Source organism: Dermacentor variabilis, chromosome 1 (genome assembly GCF_050947875.1).
Source record: "Dermacentor variabilis isolate Ectoservices chromosome 1, ASM5094787v1, whole genome shotgun sequence".
Taxonomy (NCBI): domain Eukaryota; kingdom Metazoa; phylum Arthropoda; class Arachnida; order Ixodida; family Ixodidae; genus Dermacentor; species Dermacentor variabilis.
Window position 1 is genome coordinate 103,433,206 of NC_134568.1, and position 19,805 is coordinate 103,453,010.

The following is a 19,805-nucleotide window of genomic DNA, read 5'->3' on the forward strand; positions in this document are numbered from 1 at the left end:
ATTCACTTACATTGATGATCATCGTCGGTGGTTTCTGCACAAATTTTGGGTGTCAGCAGAGTGTTGCAGGGCAGTCAGCTTACAGAGGTATGGAAAAGGTGTATGCTCAGAAGCAAATACGTGTCTCGGCTTAAGTGCCTGAAGTGATTTTTTAAACTGAAGCTTTCTGAGCGAAACCTTCCAGACTTGGCTGATTGTGGCTGCTGTTGCTGTTGTATTGCCTAATCGCTCACACACAGAAAATTTAAAAAATGGACCTTTTTCACATTCCTATAAGTTGGCTGCTGTGAAAAGCTCAGCATAACTCCAGAAACTCTCGTCCACACACCCAATTTGTGCACCTATAGGGAAAAGTGAATGCTATCCCGCCTAGGTCGCTTTAAGCTCAGAATCATCACTGACTGCCTTTCCCACTGTTTGTGGTGGAACCACTTGGAACATTAACTGCAACCTTGGCCTTAAGAACTGCTGCCTTGAAGTTCGAAATACCACATGTCACAGCAGCACTAAATTTCTCTGAGTATTACGCAGAGAAAAAAAGCAGAAAAGCAACATGACAGCTGCAGTAGTTTTTACCATGAGAGCGCTGCATTGCATGTAGGATTGTAGTTTACAGATGAGAGTTTTGCGATGTCATTGGAGCTTTGCAGGGCAGCCAGCTTACAGAGGTGTGGAAAAGGTCCACTAGGATACTTCTGCTAGAAATTTCAGCCTGTAGCAGCATCCTGCAAAACACCAGGTGCATGAGTGGTGCACAGATCTGCACATGCCACATATCAGTGTATGTGCCTGGGAGGTTGTGGCAGATGGGGGCAAGCTGTGTGTCCACTTTGAAAATGCCTACACAATGGCCCGTGAACAAAAGTGGGGCCCTGCAAATTTCTGGAATCGAACTTTATTCATAATGGCCTATGGGCACAATGACATAATGGCCTATCCTGCCCACTAGTCATGATGTACCATGCAGGTGTTCTGAGTAAATTGCATTAACAGTTGCTATTGTAAATATATGAATAATCCCTCTATAATTTTCTTCTCACTACACACTTTCAGTTGTTATAATTCCTAGCCCATTTTTATTGCATTCCCCTTGCTGGCCATTCAAGTGTCGCCAGTGCGGCCAGCATAATTCTCCCCTTCCTTCCTTTCAACAATCACAAATAATAGTTGCTTTTTCAGCAATCAGATGTGAGCTGATGTAGGTGGCGTTGGCTGACACCGGTGCGTACTTGTGATATTTTCTCGCATAGGGAGGTCTCTTTATTTTCAAATGCTTACTCCCTATGATTAGAAAATAAAAGACAAAAAGAAAATAAAAGGCAGAAGATATATTTTTCCAGGGGATGGGGGGGGGGGCAGGTCCTAACACTGGGAAAGTTCAAGGGGAGGCTCTGGTTCTGCTGCCCCCATGCAGATGGTTATATCAGTGTTCATCCGTGTTCCTTATATCAAGGTTTGACTGTGTATTATTTGGTTTATTACAAGACAGCCCCTACTTATGCTGGACCACCTATAGTAACACCGCATTAGTGTCGTCCTTTGAAAACAAAACATTGTTCTTTAAAGCTTGGTCTTGCTCAAATGAGGCATCGAGTTTTAAACTGTACTGCGTCTAGCATTATTAATGAAATCAAGCTAATTCAACTGAATAGGATGTCAGAACATGCTCATGGTGTCTTTGGCCTTTCACACAACATAGCTTTATGTATGCACCATGCCTCATGGCATAGTAAGTCTTTAATAAAGGTCACAGCCATAAGCATATCCCAGACGACACAAAAAGTCCCATGGGCGTCCCAAAAGGATCTACGCACCCCACATCCGAATGTAAATGTCCAGTGGACGTCCTAATCAGCAAGGTGCAAAAAAACTTGCCATCATGGACATGACTGAGATGTGGAATTGGCTTGCAAAATATTTTCTGCAAGCATACTTCATGAGACAGCATGCCAGACGACTGTGCGTTTGCTTCGCAGATGGGCACTCTCTTTAAATTTACTTAATAATTTAGGTTATCTCACCAGGGTCCCACCCGAGCTTTTTTTTTTTCCCACATGTTAATATTCAGCCTCCTAGATGCTCGATCGTTGAGTCTCTGAGAAAGATAAACATGTTTTCTGATATGTTCAAATTATAACCCAAAGCTATAACATCTTAAGCTCATGCATGCACCAAATTTGCATATTTTGTGATAGCGTTTCATTCAGAAAGCTTTAGTTGGTTGAATATCCCACCTTTGCCAGATGGAAGGCCTGAAAGAAGGGAACTGCCCATTGCACTTACATGCACTCTTACCTCCTTGCATATAATCCCAGGGGTGGAGGTGTATTCTGTAAGTGTCTACCTAGTAGACATGTCCATTTCGTTTGCTGCTGAAGTTTTGAATGGCTAGGCTGGGGCATGGGTGAAAAGGAGACAGGCACCCCCAGCCAATCAGCACTTTAGCAGCAGACGAAATTGACATGTCCACTAGGTGGACACTTACAGAGCACCCTCCCCCCCCCCCCCCCCCCTGCCCCCAGATGTCTCTATCTCTCCATTACAAACATGTTTTTTCCAGCACTTTTTCCCACTCTGCCTTGTCACCAAGGCTGAACAGTGGTTTGTAGCTTAGCTCTGGTAAGTTGGTAATGTAGCCTCAATGGATATTGAGGCTACATGCCAACAACATGAACGCACTAGGGCTGGTCTTAAATGCTTGTATTAATAATCACACTAAACAAAAATGATGCTGTGTTTCCTATGGCAGTCTTTCATCATTTACCTTTACGTTACTATTTCTACATTTCACTTAAACATAATTAATTTCCCCCATGCTTTCTCTGGCTTCATTGTCTGTTTCTTCACATGGTTCCGATTAATAAAAAATACAGCCCCAAAGATCCCTTTGTTCCTCTCCCTGATTAAAAACAGAGTATGAAATGCACAACGACAGGAAATCCTTTAGTGGACACATGTCGTTCATTTATTTAATATTGTCTCAGCACATACTACTGCCATTGAGATGCTTACGCCTGAGTTAATGACACAGAGATATCAATACTATTTTAATCATGGTAGAAACAGTTATCACTACTACAATTACAAGCACTTAAAAGAAGCAAAACAGAAAAGGAAAAAGAGATGCAGCATACCTTCATCAGAAACGATGTTACTGCTTCTTTCAAGGATGGCCATTCAATTGCTTTGGTAATGACAATGTCATGCTGAGTGACTTGTGCAAATTGAGCAAATGAAAGCATGGCCATGTGCTTTATAACATAGTTTTCAGATGACAAAACAAGGCTGAACAATCTTGACAGCCGTCCACACACCTCTGCTTTCTGAAAGTGAGTGGAAACCTAATCAGTTCTGGGACATACTTCTCACAAAGTAAGGCATTGGATTCCATGTAAATTCTTATTCAGTGAAGTAATTTATGGAACTTTATAAACCTGCTGTTGTTTGGTTATGTCTAGTGCTGATTTGCTGATGATCAAAGTTAAGTACTCATTTTTACATTTGAAAAATAGGAAGGGCAAGGGAATGGGCAAAATAAATACAGACATGTCAAGAAGACATTACATAAAAAAGATATATAAAGAAAACGAATGCACCTGTGGACTAGGAATATCTGGTATGACTCCAAAGTATGGCAGGTGCAAGACAGTCAATATTTGTAGAAAGTCAACTTCACTTTCATACAGTGATTCAAGAGTGCTCAGCACCTGCAAAATGCAGACATAACACAGTTTTCGCCATTTACTTCTAAAGACATCTAACTACAAGTTTGCATCATGCACTTGAATGATTTGTTGCAACAACTATAAAGAAGGGCATCGCCGCAGTAGTGACAATATTTATAATTGATGGCTTTGCACAGTTAATTTGGTAATTGTGAGCTCTGGTGTTGTCAATGTATGATGACTTGCCACAATGACTGTGGAGAGACTGTACATGATGTACCATGTGCTTAGTGGTACATAGCAAAAATGCCATGCAGGCTACAACTAGATCTCTCAAGAACTGACCACAGAAACTGATGCATGTCTGAAAAAGTGTTTTCCAATAGGGTCTATTTTAGTAGACTCAATAAAGCGAAGAACCAGGCTAGTTGGTGTGACATTGTATTAAGTGCAATGAGTAGCATAAACTCACAGAAAGAAGGAGCACATTTCAGTGTTTTTGTTCTACTCAGTACAGTTATTACAATCTATTTCAGTACCTGAGCAATTATGTGATAAATATGTGCCACAAGAGATGGCCACCTTACTTTGATTCAGGGGGAATGCTAGCAATAACAAATAGTGAGCGGTTTACAAAGAATGGTTTCATACAGGACTGATATTGAAATGTGCCAAATCCTAGCAGTATCTACAAAATAACATACACAACATGGCAAAACAGCATGCATATTTACCCACAAAAGATTTGGAACTTGGAACTTATGGAATACTTAGATTTCATCACAGTTTGTGTGCAAAGAATGTTCGAACACCTGACTGAATGTTGAGCAAGTTGGTAAGGATTCACGGCACTAAAAAGCAGGCATGGAAACACGGACACAAGTAGAAAGAAAGGGGCAACACAAATGCTAACTAGTATCAAATGAAAGGTCGCATAGGGGCAGAAGAAAAGGAAGATTCAAAGCTAACCTTTGCATGCTCAAGGGAAGGCAGCACCAACCCGTCAATTATTAATGTATTATCTTTCATATCAATAAGAACGGTAGCATATGTGCAAGTCATCCATTGATTATTTTGCACAAAGAATAATTGTCATGCCTAAACTGTTATCTTTCATGAGTGCCCACGATTGATGGGTTGGTGCTGCCTTTCCTTGAGCATGCACAAATAACTTTTGTCTTCCTTTTTTTCCAACAGTTGATAGTTGGAGTTTCTATTCTCATTTTTGTTTCTATTTGTGTCCTCGTTTGCACGACTGCCTTTGGGTGCAGGGGAGGTACAATCTAATTAATACAAACAGGTGCATGGTGCAGCTCATAATTTTGTTTTAGTGTTTTGGTGGCTTCCACTTCCCAAAAACTTTTGTGGGCAGAAGCACTTGGAGTAAACAAAATCCTTACATCACTAAGTGCATTGTCACTCAGAACAGCCACTTGTGACATGACAAGTGAGATAATGTGTTCGCTTATTGTGCTGCAAACCAATGACCTGTGAACTGGAATTGCCCTGAGGGCCTGTGAGAGAATGGCAACAGGCAGGTGGTGATCCTTTGGTTTGCTGCTATTTCTCATATGACAAAGAAGGTGCTCCTGAAAAGCAGTTAAAGCAAGATAAATAAAAAAACAACATGATGGTCAAAGATACTTGTTCTGCCTTACTAGAGCAGCAAATGTGACCGCGTGATCAGCCACGTTATAGTAAGGTGTGTGCAAAGGAGTGCGTGCCATACCAGTGTTTTCAATTCCACCGATGTTATGTTTTTGCAGGCAAGTTTGTTCAAAAGCTGAAGCACATTTGCTCTAAGCGTTGACGTAAATTCTGATGATGGTAGAATGCTCAAGATAAGCAAATCATCAGAATGTGACTGTAAAAGCTGTGCCTGAAAAGTAAGGGACAATAATAAGAGTCAGGCATTATTCTTAGTACATGCTTACATGTATAATTCAGAGTTCATTGAATGCATGCAAATTTACATTGTTGTGCATGTCTGTAAAGAATGGGAAGCCACTTTATGTGCCCAGCTTTCTTGCGGCACTATGGAAATGGCAGTCTTACCAATTTTTATTCACTGACCAGTTCAAGTGGCCAACACAAGCTTGTTACATTACATTAGTAGGGGGGTTCAAATAGCAAAATTTCCCAATTGCATTCAATACAAACATCTTCCTATATAGAATCAATTATGAAGTTTTAGCAACTCAAAAATGATCGCATCTGGCGCACCATGACAACAAGAGTAATGAAACATAAGAACAGCACATCACCCCATGTTGAACGAGAAATGTGCAATACTAAAGCATTGCACGCCGTTTTAAAAGGATGCACACATGGTGACATTGCCCAAATATGCAATAAATTGCCTAAATCGAGAAAATATATTTGTAGGCTGCTGAATGGTAATGCATCCTTATTAAATGACTGGAAAGTTTTAAGCAGAGGTTAGGTACTCCATGCAGCAACTGATGCCTCTCTGTAGCAGCCATGGCTCTCCTGCAGCAGAATCATTCAAAACAGTCACCACCTGCATCTGGCTTTACTCCTGTAGGCTTCAATAATTGTTGTTATCACTTATATTTGAAATGAAAGTAAGATTCAATAACTTTGAGCAGTAAATTTTTGAATCAAATACAATCAAATAGTAAGGACAATTCAATTCATATTCAAAATTTTGAATATTCGCACACCCCTATGAATAAGAGAAATCCCCCTCAAAGGTATCTCACAGCCACATCTCTTTGTTCTCACTTCTGACCTAGATGTGGAGCTGTCACAGGAATGCTTTAGGTGCAGTGCAGGACTGAACAGTTTTCCCTCATCAAATTAACAACTGATACATCATTTGTCACAGCAATCGCAGAAAGTAAATATTCTGAAAATTGCTGAATACGTATATCAATGAGAATCGGTTGAAAAGTAAAGCCCTGTGGTTTTTTTTTTCTTTTTTTTTTTTTGAACCATTCCCCTCAAACTCATGAAAGTTGAAAAGTGCAGCTGCATGTTTCCTGTCCACTTGGTATTCCTCAATGTAGTCTGCCTCATATAACAAAGCTTCAATTTAGTGTTAAACTAAGGTGTACATGCATTCCCTGAAAGAGATTGCATTCTTTGCATGAAGCCATGCTTGTGCTGTACAAATTGCACTGTGATTTCAAACCTTGTTCCACGCAGTGCATTCTCGCGAACCTCAAAAAAGATGAAAGTTCAAAATACTAAATTGGCAATGTGGAAGCACTTTCCAATGAAATTTAGCAACTGCCTTCAGTATTTTTAATTGTGTGTGGACAGTCATGTTCACATTGAAGTATTCTTAATTCCTGTTGGAGTGCAGAGACCAGTCCAGTAAGCAGCTTCAGTTTCATGGCATCTTTGCGAGTAAATCAGAACTTTTTCTCTGAACCCGTCCAAACATTAATGCTCCTACAGTTTTTTCTCTCGACTATTCAGAACTCAGTTGTGCATTATTTCTCACAAGTCTCAGATGGTGATCCTAACTTCATGGGCTGCTATAGTAGTAGTGCTTTGAGCCCAATGACAGTGAAACTACGTTCAGATTTACAGGAAACACCAATGTTGCAGACTGTAAATTTTGATGTAACTAGTTTTGTTTCAGGGTGAGAAAGAATATGGAGCATTACTTCTTGGGAAACCTTCATACAACGTTATGGTATGATCACCTTGTGCTCATCAGCCAAGAAGTGAAAGAGACGAGTCAGGAGCTGTTTCAAACGAACATGGCCATTTATGTGCACACTGGCGGTAAGCTTGACAAGTCGGACCAGAAGCTGGACATGTTCATAACAAAGCTGTGGGGTGCCATACCTAAGGAATGTCAAAGGTTAAAAGAAAGAGTTCATTGAATAAACACAGTTTTTGAAAAAATAAATAAAAATAAATTGCAGTACATTTAAGGTGGAAATGTATGTTACCTAGCAACAAAACACCACACATCAGATGCCAGGAAAGCCTTCCAGTGGCTTTCACAGAGCACATTTTTCAGGAGTGTATTTTCCTGGAAGAGAAGACAGAGACATATTCCTTCAAGCATTCAACGCAGACTTGGTTATGTTTGCATGCTGTTGTTGGCACTATCACAGTAATAAACATGAAAGTAAAGAAAGTGACGAAGAGGTCTACTTTTCCCAGACAACAGAAACTAGGTGAATAATACCAGAAAAGAGAAAGAAGCAAAAGAAAAAGAAAAATCATACCAGAACTGGAAAGTGGCTTTCAAGAAGCACGGCAACAAAGCGGCACATATGGATGCAAATAGTTTCGTAGAGTCCCACTTTTCTGAAACACAAAAACTGGCCACAAGTTGCACAAAGCTGCTTGCACATGGTTTACACAATTTTACAGAGCATTATAGGTGAATAACTTCAGTGCTCATTATACGTACCTTGGAGGTTTGCCGTCGCCTGTTGAATAATCCAGTGACACTGGGCACTGAAGTTCTAGAATGCCTAAATAATGCACAATGAAGAACATTACATGGAGGTAAACAAATGATAGAGGCCTTTGCCTACAAAGCTTCAAAGTGTCCCACAGCATGTCAACAGCAACAGTTAATAGAGTGATGCAGCTTAACATTTAAAGACAAATATTGTATACAATGGCTGTTAAAGAAATTTCTGGAGATCTGCACTACCTTCAGCAGCCACAGATCACAGACAATCAAGAGCTGTCATGCTGCAGGCTCCAGTTATGACAAATTGTTATTATACATTGAAGTGTTTGGGGCCAAGAACATGGTAAGCCTGGACTACTACCATGAGCTGCTGCACATGGGGTTTCTCAGTCCAATGCTTCAATGTATTTCTTCTGTGGCAACAGTGACTACACTGCACTTCCTTTGCTTCCCTTTTAGCACTCCACTGCAGGTTTAAGCCTGTTTCATGTACTGCAGAGCAAACCACAACAGGTGCTTTGCGAGCCATTAATGCATTTAGTACTCATGCGTTGTTGATGTTTTGGTGCAGTGGCATAATTGACTGGAGCGCCAGTTTCGGAGGCATAGGTATCTGGGTCGATGCCAGTTATGGCACTTTCTTTTATATGCCACTTTATTGTCGTCATGATAACCTTGTGATGATAATTTTTCATGGAGAGAACCGAACACTGGCAGCCGCAGCGGACATGACTGAATCTGAGAGCAGCTGCTGAGACTCTCGTAGCCACACCAACACCACTGCCATCTAGTAGAGTGGAGAGGAACTAGGGAGGCAAAAGCACTGGCCACAACCAGTCAAAGCACAGAGAACAATGACGTTGTGGTCACAATGAAAGTAGGCCAACAGGTGAGGGGTCCACAGTGAGGCTGATGGTATAACTCGTGAAAACGGACTGAATGGCTCGGCATTGACTATGGAATCAACAGTCATTTCTGTGAAAGTACATAACATCTCAAACTATTTTGATCAAAAGTGAAAAATCGGCAACCATTAACTCACCCATTTTTCACTTTTGATCAATTTAATTTCTAGTTGAAGCGTCGTGTCCCGTCTTTTCTTGTGCCTTTGCTTGTGTCCCAGTAGTTTGCGCTCTGAATTTATCTCAAACTATTTGTTTGGAAGGTTGTTTGCGTGGTGCACATTCACCTGTTACTACCTCTAATCAGTTCTTTCACACAATGTAATGTTTATGACTTCTGCCAAATTACAGGGTCATGTGACAATGCAAAACAAGCTGACATAAGCTCTAGTTGTACTAGCTGGAGCATTACATATGTAGTCATGCTCTCATGCTGTGAAAACTATCAGTATCTGCAAATGCTGTCTTGTGTGATTGAAAAGACGCCAGAAAAAGTTATCTGGTTTCAAGGCCTTCAAACTTGCGTAAGGCTTGGGCACAGGAGGGCAGTGTCATGCTGATTAAAATTACCTCATGGAGAACTTAAACACTAATAAGATATTAGTTTTTAATAAAAGTGCACATGGTGCCAGATTGTGCTGTACCAATTGTTATCAATGACACCTAGTAGCCTGGACCAACAGATAGCAGACTGTCTGCTGTGGTGGCTATAAACGAACACCTCAGCCACAGATCTTGCTGTAGTTGAGTCTTTACTGACCAGGGTATACCATTAATCCCAATTTGGAAATGTGCTAGCTTTGGTTCTCTTCAAAACTTTTATACACAGTTGAAAAATTGAAAATTGCTTGCAATGCATCCCTTCCCTGAAACAAATCAACTGAATGACATATCACCGCTTTTGTTGTACATCTCAAATAGACACAAGTTTCTTGAAATATTACAGTAATGCAACTGTGTGGATACACATGAAGCTGCAGATGTGGTTATGGGAAACATCACTTGCCTAATATGTACACATTTCCAACTTCCTACTTTCATTTATAGCTGAGATTTAAAATATTTTGGGTGTTGGGATGTGCATAAAAAAACATGTTACACATGTGGTTACAACAGTAGCGTACCAACTATTTCTAGAATGAGGGGGCAAACCGCAGACGATTTGACCTCTCTCTCTCAATCTTTATGTGCGTGTGTGTGTGTTGCAAATTACTATTACAAGTGAAATAGCCTTGAAATGCTCCTGTAAGTTATATATATATATATATATTTAACAGACAGGTACCTATTTATCAATCACACATGGTGAACCATGGGGGCCCAAAAAATGATCTGACTTTGCATTTATCTCTTGCAACTATATAAAATCTCAAGATGATGCAGGGACAAAAGGCAGTGAGTGCCCCACAGTGGTCCCAGATCTCGCTCAGTAGCAGCAGTACTGCGCACATAAGAAATGCACATTTGCTACAAAGAATTTGAATAATTCCACAAGGAATTGTACTTGCTGCTTAAGTCTACAGCATAAATGTATTCCTAGTTTAGGTAATGCATAGTATATATTGTCGAGCTTATACACAGCAATGTACAATCAACATAAATTATTTGCATTCTCTCTCTCTCTCACACACACACACACACACACACACACACACACACACACACACACACACACACACACACATGCGCGCACGTGCGCACACGCACGCACGCACACACACACAAAAATGACTTGTCACCTCGGCCCTGCAACAGTGGATGTCCAGCGAATCTGTTGAAAACCACCACTACAACTGCTGAGGGGTTTACACAATGCTTTATAGCTCTATAATGCCCCCCTACCCTCCCCCTTCTCAATTTCCACTAGATTTGATATCTGTTGAGTTCACAGTTCTTCCAGGGCAATAGGATAAATTCTTTGTTTGCAAAACACATTCAAAACGTTCCGTATAGCTTACATGCGTAATCTAATACAAATGTCATAATTAGTCCCCTATCTTGAAGTTTACCTACATATTACCCGTAATGCGCCCTTCATTTTTGCCAAATATAAACATAATGAATTGTTTGGTTGATTGAGGACATGACTGAAACTAAGACGTAACGTGTTACGACACCTGAAAATAGGGAAAGAAAAATGACGGCTCACTAATTATTTGCAGTACTTCTAACCAGACCAGGAACCCCTTTCCACAAAATATAAACCTGTTGTAAACTATAGCTATGTCAGGACACTGGGAAGCATAGCTGATACTGGCCATATCACATGCTCTAACACTTGAATATAAAATTTCTTTTACAAATGCTGTATTTGATGCAACTACATTTAACTTCGCACAGAGAGTTTCCACAGTGTACCACCAATTTTCGCTAAATTTGGTCTTGGCGGCTTTTATAGTTCTGCCAGAGCAGTGGTCTCAATTCTTCCCCGCTCGTTAGACATGCTCAAAAACTCTGGAGTGCTTGCATACATAATTTATTGCAAAAGCCCCAACTACCCATCTATTTTGAACTTCACCTCCACATCATCCATTAACTTGTCCTTACAGTCACCAAACATAACGAAGCGGCCTCCTTTAATTAATTGAGGACACCAAGCGAACCTAATATATCATGCATGAAAAAGTAAGAAGAAAGAAGATTAGGGTTCAATAACTATTCATAACTCTTCTAAATAAGCCGGAAAGGGTAAAACTATATGACACATTGCACTTAAAATGCTGTCTATTCCTTCAGAGTATAAAATATCTGAAATGTAGAGTTTTCTTGGGACATTGGGAAACCTAACTAATAGCAGTAGCATGATATTTTCGAACACTTGCTTACAATTATTTGTTAACGCTCTATTTGATCAACACGTATTTACCATCGCATATAAGCTTGGTGTATTGTTTCCCTTGTGTTCATAAAATTTGACCTCAGTTGTTGTTGTAATTGTGCCAGTCTTAAACTGCTTGTAAAACAGGTTAATAACACTATGGGTCACTTATATACGTATTCCACTGGAAAATGCACATTTAACCCACCCATTCCATTTCAAGCATTGCCTACACCTTCTCCATACCATGCCCCTAATTCTCCCCAGATATAAACAAGATGCCTTGTTTAGCTCGCCGAGAACACCGGAGAAACAAACTACAAATCTTGTAATATCCCCTTCAGTCATGGTGTACACGTTTATGAACACAACTTATTTTTGCCATTACTATGCAGTGGTTGCAAGGAATAGACAATGAACATTAAGCTTTCAGTAAATTGAACATTCTGCTTTATTAAAGTACACCCATTTCACTCCTGAGTGAAATGTATCGCTTCACACAACCGCTTTCGTGAAGGAATTACTGTCTTTGACGGGATGTTTGAAGTGGGGTGTTTCAGTAGTAATCGCGAAAGATTATTTCTTTCCTTGTTGTAATGCTTGTGCCTAATAATAAATCTGTGCATGCAGTTCGAGCGGATGATTCAATATATTTAATGAAGAAACGTAGTATGACTCACTGTACAATAAATGAATATTTAATTACTATGTATTATGATAGGTCCCTCCACCATGACTCCCACCATGACTTGCTTTCTACATGGAGTCTCCAGCATCCTGGGATAAAATTATGTAAACATCGCACATTTTTTGACAGTCGATCAGAATTCGTGATTGAAAGTATTTCACAAAAATACATGAAAAAATGTGGGTTTAGTAATTATCTGCAACTTTTGCATTTAAAGCAGGAAAGTGAAAGTTTCACAACGCAGTGCGCTTAAAATTTTCCTGTTTTCATGGAATTTCACATCTGTATCTGATGCGTTGTTTTAGAAGTCTAGGAAACATCTAGATTACCGGCAGCATGACACCCTGGAATGCCTCAATTAGCAACTTTCTATAACGGCTGTAATGAATTTACACAGAATAAAAATATATTGCTAGTCACTCGGAACTTTGTTTCGTACATCGAATAAATATAAACACCGTGCCTAGCATATTTTACTGGTGATAGCAGGGGAAAACAACCAAATGCCGTGTATAATACATAAAAATTGGGATAAAGCGACTAGTCAGCTACTTTTTTCAGAGTACATAACCAACCTACACAGTGTAAATTTTCGATGCACATCACCAAAAGTGGCCCTAACTTATTCAAAATATGAAATATCTGCTGTTTGCTCCTGCCAGGAAACAAGTAATAGTGTAGCTCCTATTCAGAAACAGCCTGAAAATGAAATTGTCGGTCAGAAGTGACACGTCTTTAGAAAAAATTCAAGTCAGTATTCAAATGTATTGAAATGGCTCTGGAAGTTCGACCAAGGTCATTTTCACAAGCATATCTACGATAAGTCATAATTATACAATAAAATTCGGCAGTTATATCTGCAAGAGGTTTGATTAGATTTCTGATGGTGATAAGATACTGAGACTGCAATGCTGCAACGGACAGAGACTAGCATTCCAGCAACTAGCAGACTAGCAAGTTCCAGCATTGATAATGCAACGATTTCATGCCGAATGGCACACTAGTAATTGGGTACGGCTGATTATAATGCTTTATCTGGAGCTCCCCCTCACCCACAGATTAAATGTAACAAGCTGATTGTGTTTTAGAATACAGATATAGCGGTCCCAAAAATCTAGGCATGATGCAAGTTGTGCAAGCTGACAGTTTGTTAGGGTGGGAACTGCCCAGCGGCAGACGTTATCCGCAACTCGAGCATGTCTGGCGAATCGTGCGAGTCGTCCGCTACAGGGCGTCCTGAGAAGGCACAAAAGACAATTATCATTGTCCAAGTGCTTAGTAAAGAAAAGCATTACTTGTGTGGTCACTCTACTAAGGACAGAAAATTTAGGTTCAGCGGTAGTTGTAATGGACTTTCTAGCATGCAGCCAAAAATGCCAGTGGCCGCTTTCAAAAGGGGGGGGGGGCAATGATATACTTTGCCCCCCACTTTTGACAGTGGGGGGTGGTCAAATGCCCCCTTGCCCCCCCGGTAGATACTCCTATGGTTAAAGACACAGTCAAGCCCACTTTTAGCGAAGATTTAGTTAGCGCAAATAAAAACAGTGTGATGGTCATTCAGGTGGCTGATGGCACAATATTTTATATAACATGAATCTGTGCAGACCCATGACACTACAGTGCACACGCAAGTCACCCCTCACAACTCCATTGTGCGCCCATTTTAACAACTCGGTGCTGCACAGGGCCCACTCTTTCCAGACATGGGGAGAGAAATTATGTTAAGAGCCATGTGTTATCGCTTTTTGGATTTTGTGCTTTCCCATTTGCCTAGAAATGCAAAAAAAAACTGCAATGTTGAAGTGCACCATGCCTCTAATAATTAAATTTTTCACACAGCAAAGCTAGAGTAGCCACAGGATCCTATGTTAGAAGTTATAGTTTCCGCCAACTTTCCAAGCAAGTACATAACATGAACATCCATACACACCTGTGATGTAATTTAAGTGTGAACAGACTAAGTGCCCTTGGGAAAAACAAACTTACATTTATCAGTGCAGTCGAAAACAAGGTCAACAATACCTCTTTTGCCCAGTGGCTGCAACCATATGTCTTTAGCATTAAAAGAGAAAAGGGAAAGGCATATTAAGTGTAGCACCACACCATTACATAGTTCAACATATAAGAAAGGAAAGTGAAGGAGATGGAAATCAGCAACATACCACTAGTGGTTGCAATGTGATCCAGGATTGTCAGAAGCATGAGCAGATATCCACACCAGCAATTTTCACAGACATCTGTGAACAGGAATAAAGTACACCAGAATAAATGAAGGAAGGAAGCCAGAAGTTGTGATGACAGGTGCCTTACCTCAGACAACAAACAGCAAAGATATGCAAGTGCAAGCTTCAAAGTGGAATCCATTTCCACAGCTTTTCTTTCACAATTTCGGTTTATGGTCTTATACTTAGCAGTAAGGCAACAAGTAGTCAGTGCAGCCCTCAAATGCCGATAATAGCCATCATGGATCAGCAATTATTCTCATTATTCTCACATTAGGCCATTGTCCTGCTCTGTCCCGCCATACTGACGGCAAGTTTTCCACCACCGATCCCCAAATTGCCTCTTATCGGGGCCACACTGCCTTCCTTTCAATTAGTTTCTGTAAGTCTTTCTAAAGATGAAATCTCTTTGGAAGTGAGCGGTCCATCCTCCTAGCAGGGGCTGAGGGATCTTACACTAAACTGAAGAGCATTTTATGGCCTCCTTTCCATGCATGCAGCAATAAAAAGTGCTGCTGATACACAGCTGTACTTAATTATCATGGACACATTGATTTGTGGCCAAATATGTCCCATAAAGCAGGTCAGCCATAACAACAAATCTCAGTAAAACCAAATAAATTTTTTCCAGGAATGAATATTGTAATTAAGGTCTGTCTTTGCATGTAGTACTGCTCAGTAATGCCAATTTTCATAAAACCCTGGCTACTGGAATTACATTATTCTGATCATCTTTGTATAGTGCATTAGTGGCATGAATGCTCGATCAGACAGCTGTCCCCTGCAAGTTACTGGCAGACGTCGAACAAAGCAAGTAGCTAAAATCCTCCGTAAAGTTGTGTGTCCACTTGGGACTCAAGCTCCGGAATATTGTTGTGAAAGCACCAACTTTGTTCAGAGAGATTTCAATACCTATACACTCAATTTTACACTTCTCAGGCAATGGTGTGGAAGCTACGCAAGTATAGTAGTGTGTCATAGAAGTCTCGCTCCACACATTTTGCAGTGTAGTTGTTTTTGATCTCCAACTCTTTCTATAAAACAACTGTATTTCATATACAGTACAACTTAGTTCATATGTTATGGGAAAAAAAAACGCGAAAAAAAAAAAGAAAACATAGTGACTGAGAAAACGTACAATCCAAAGTAACAAAATATTTGACAGACTCAACTGTAGTTGACATCTATGTAATGTGAAGCGTCGCATGAATTGTTGCGCCTGAGGCACGAGACATCCATACGGGTTGAGCCGGTGGGGCTTCAGCGGTCCGAGACACGTTTTGTTGCTTTCCTATTGTGTATTGTTTTAAGACTGTGACGGGAAACCGAAACGAAATCGAGATGGGATCTAGTGGCCGGAAAACATATACGATCGCAGTTTGACAATGTACTGATTAGGGTACCAAAAAATCTTGTTTTCGGGAATGTACGGACCGGTAAAACATGAGCGTATCTCGATCGGGTCATTCTTTATGTTCTCGAGTGTGAATGTCGGCACCAGGAAATCATACGTAATGGTTTCATATCAACTATATTCTACTGTATTAGAACTACAACTTGTGCACATAAGGTTACGCCATCTCACATGTCATTAATGCACCTTTGTGCTTTCAGCATATGTTATGCAGAATGCTTTGGTCACAAACGAAATGGTTCACTGTGATCGCTGTTGTAGAAATGTGTTTCTACAACCAGCGGGTAACGTGAACTTCCGTATAACGTGTGTGCATGTATGTGTCTCTTTGTATATCTAGGTGCCATTTGTTATTAGCTTTTGTGTGTATATATATATATATATATATATATATATATATATATACTTTTTTGCTTTTTTAACTCCAGTTTGTTGAATTTGCCCATTTTGCTTGTAACCACTCTCCTCTGAAATGCCGTAATGGCCCTGAGGGTATGATAAATAAATAAATAAATATTTTCCAACAAATAAACGTCATTAACATGTTAAATAAAAGAATGTGCCATTTTTTATTGGTTTGTGGCCATTAAAGCGGCATCTACCTAACCTCCGCTCCCGTTGAAAGGAGCCCTCAGTGTCGGGCTTTGTGGTAAAGCATACGAAAAACTAACATGTACTGGAGAAGTCAAAGGAAAAACTATATGCAGGGTAGTGCAGCTACCATTGTTGGTGTGGGGCATCAGTGAGGACAGAGTAGTGGCGGCAGAGTGATCCCAGGTGGCACGTATTGCGTAGATCACTTTCCAATATATATATATATATATATATATATATATATATAGCGATGAAATTAGGAAATTCACGGGCGCTAGTTGGAATCGGTTGGCGCAGGACAGGGGTAATTGGAGATCGCAGGGAGAGGCCTTCATCCTGCAGTGGACATAAAACAGGCTGATGATACGCCCTCTCCCTGCGATCTCCAATTACCCCTGTCCTGCGAAAACCGATTCCAACTAGTGCCCGTGAATTTCCTAATTTCATCACCCCACCTAGTCTTCTGCCGTCCTCGACTGTGTTTCCCTTCTCTTCGTACCCATTCTGTAACCCGAATGGTCCAACCCTTATCTAACTGGCACATTACATGACCTGCCCAGCTCCATTTTTTTCTCTAGATTTCAATTAGAATATCGTCTATACCCGTTTGCTCTCTGATCCAAACCGCTCTCTTTCTGTCTCTTAACATTATGCCTCACGATCTTCGTTCCATTGCTCTTTGCGCGGTCCTTAACTTGTTCTCAAGCTTCTCTGTCAGTCTCCAAGTCTCTGCCCCATATGTCAGCACCGGTAGAATGCACTGATTGTACACTTTCCTTTTCAATGATAATGGTAAGCTTTCAGTCAGGAGCTGACAATGTCTGCCGTATGCGATCCAACCCATTTTATTCTTCTATGAATTTCCTTCTCATGATAAGGTTCCCTGTGATTAGTTGACCTAGGTAAACATGCTCCTTCACAGTCTCTAGAGGCTGACTGGTGATCCTGAACTTTTGTTCCCTTGCCCGGCTGTTCATCATTATCTTTGTCTTCTGCATACTAATCTTCAACCCCACTCTTACACTCTCTCTGTTAAGGTCCTCAATCATTTGTTATAATTCATCTGCAGTGTTGCTGAATAGAACAATATCATCACCAAACCGAAGGTTGCTGAAATATTCGCCGTCAATCCTTTCCTAAGACTTCCCAATTTACTAGCTTGAATACTTCTTCCAAACAGGCAGTGAATAGCATTGGAGAGATTGTGTCTCCCTGTCTGACCCCTTTCTTTATAAGTATCTTCCTGCTTTTCTTGTGTAGAATTATGGTAGATGTTTTCCAAGGTATTTACGTAAGCTGTCTGCACTCATTGATTACGTAATGGCTATATGACTCCTGGTATCTCTACTGAATCGAATGCCTCTTCGTAATCTATGAAAGCCATATAGAGAGGCTCATTGTACTCTGCGGATTTCTCGATTACCTGATTAATGACATGGATGTGATCCATTGTAGAGTATCCCTTCCTGAAGCCAGCCTGTTCCCTTGTTTGACTAAAGCCCAGTGTTGCCCTTATTCTATTGGAGATTATCTTGATGAATATTTTATATAATACTGGAAGTAAGCTAATGGGCCTGTAATTTTTCAATTCTTTAACATCTCCCTTATTGTGGATTAGTATAATGTTCGCATTCTTCTAGTTTTCTGGGACCTTTGCAGTCGATAGACATTTCGAATAAAGAGCCGCCAGTTTTCCAAGCATTATGTCTCCTCCATCTTTGATTAAATCGACTCTTATCTGACAGTGTAAAAAATGAGCAACTCTGGTACCTGTACATACATTTTTGTTTCATTAATATGTACAACATCCAGTGGCGTACCAACTATATTTCGAGATATAGTTGGTACGCCACTGGATGTTGTACATATTAATGAGACAAAAATGTATGTACAGGTACCAGAGTTGCTCATTTTTACACTGTCCAGACAGCAAGTTTCCATATTAAGTGAAGAAAAGAATGGGGAGAGGGGAAGTTCTTTGATTTGAAAATGCACAATATTTCTCAACTTCCTGGAATAGTGCAAAAGGCCTTACCAAAGTCAAGAACGGTGGTACAAAAGTCACTATTAGTTGCAAGTAATGCCACAAGATGCTCAGCAGCTATCCAGACGTGCAGCATCAAGCTGCTCCTCTGAGCTGCTGTCAGCCCACTGGTGTGGACATCAAGAGAAGGCATCCTGCACACAAGGCAGCAAGCATGCAGCCCGTCATCAGAATGCGAGTGCAGCAATAGCTTTCAACAAATGAATCTCAATTGCAAATATTTGCACCTGCCTCATAATGCCAAAATGTATATTTGATCACTTAATATATGTGTATCTCTATTTAATTTTTACTGAATAAAATATTTCAAACAAGCCCACACAATAATTTCTTGACACGGTTCTTTGCAGGGACATAGGAGTGACAGCATTCATATGTCAAGAGGCTGTGCATGGTGGTACAGACTACTAAGTAGAACTCCTCTTTAACTGCCAAACAACAATATACTATGATGATAGGCAACCTTCCACACAACATTCAGGGCCAGCAATGACTGCAAAAGAAATTAAGGATCTAAAATGTAGCCAGCAGGAGTACAAGTATATATGGAATGACATGCTATCCATATGGTGATGGAGATTACCTTGAGAGAACAACAATCATCTTCACAATGTCCTTCATACTGCTACTGTAAAAGCCTTCGTACTTGGAAAGGAGTGAATCCAACAGACGTAAGTGAAAGGCAACTGCTTTCATCTCAACTATGAAAGTACTCTCCTGAAATCAGATTTGATGCATGTGTATTAGACCATTATATTGTAGATGAAATACAGGGCTGAAAATTATTGCAGAAGTAATTTATACAACCTATTTCAAGGCACATTTTAATATATATAAATATAGGCTTTATATGAAAAGAAAAAAAAAACGAAACATTTTTTTAGTTGTATTGCAGCCGTGACAAGCATCAGAGCATAGGTGACATGTGGAAATTAATATATGATAATGAACTATACTGTTCAACTCTTAACTATATATGTGAACCTCTTTGTAATTGAGAAATAGAAGCAAGCTGTCAACACATGCCCTTTGAACTTCTAGACCTAAAAAATT

The 19,805-nt window shown here is 40.2% G+C and overlaps 1 protein-coding gene across 3 annotated transcripts in view; it reads right to left on the bottom strand.

Annotated features, from left to right (window-relative positions):
• LOC142582294 (FIGNL1-interacting regulator of recombination and mitosis-like) overlaps positions 1-19,805 on the bottom strand; it is a 43,318-nt gene that overhangs the window by 4,827 nt on the left and 18,686 nt on the right. The window contains exons 9-20 of one of the 3 annotated variants that reach the window (XM_075691841.1): positions 19,336-19,469; positions 18,744-18,886; positions 14,641-14,715; positions 14,465-14,530; positions 8,062-8,125; positions 7,874-7,955; positions 7,592-7,674; positions 7,340-7,484; positions 5,395-5,544; positions 5,066-5,254; positions 3,597-3,707; positions 3,135-3,323 (exon numbers count right to left, since the gene is read on the bottom strand). In XM_075691841.1, coding sequence (XP_075547956.1) covers positions 3,135-3,323; positions 3,597-3,707; positions 5,066-5,254; positions 5,395-5,544; positions 7,340-7,484; positions 7,592-7,674; positions 7,874-7,955; positions 8,062-8,125; positions 14,465-14,530; positions 14,641-14,715; positions 18,744-18,886; positions 19,336-19,469 — 1,431 coding nt within the window. Of the gene's footprint in view, positions 1-3,134; positions 3,324-3,596; positions 3,708-5,065; positions 5,255-5,394; positions 5,545-7,339; positions 7,485-7,591; positions 7,675-7,873; positions 7,956-8,061; positions 8,126-14,464; positions 14,531-14,640; positions 14,716-18,743; positions 18,887-19,335; positions 19,470-19,805 lie in introns of those variants that run through there. The other 2 variants (XM_075691850.1, XM_075691859.1) reach the window with 2 other exon arrangements.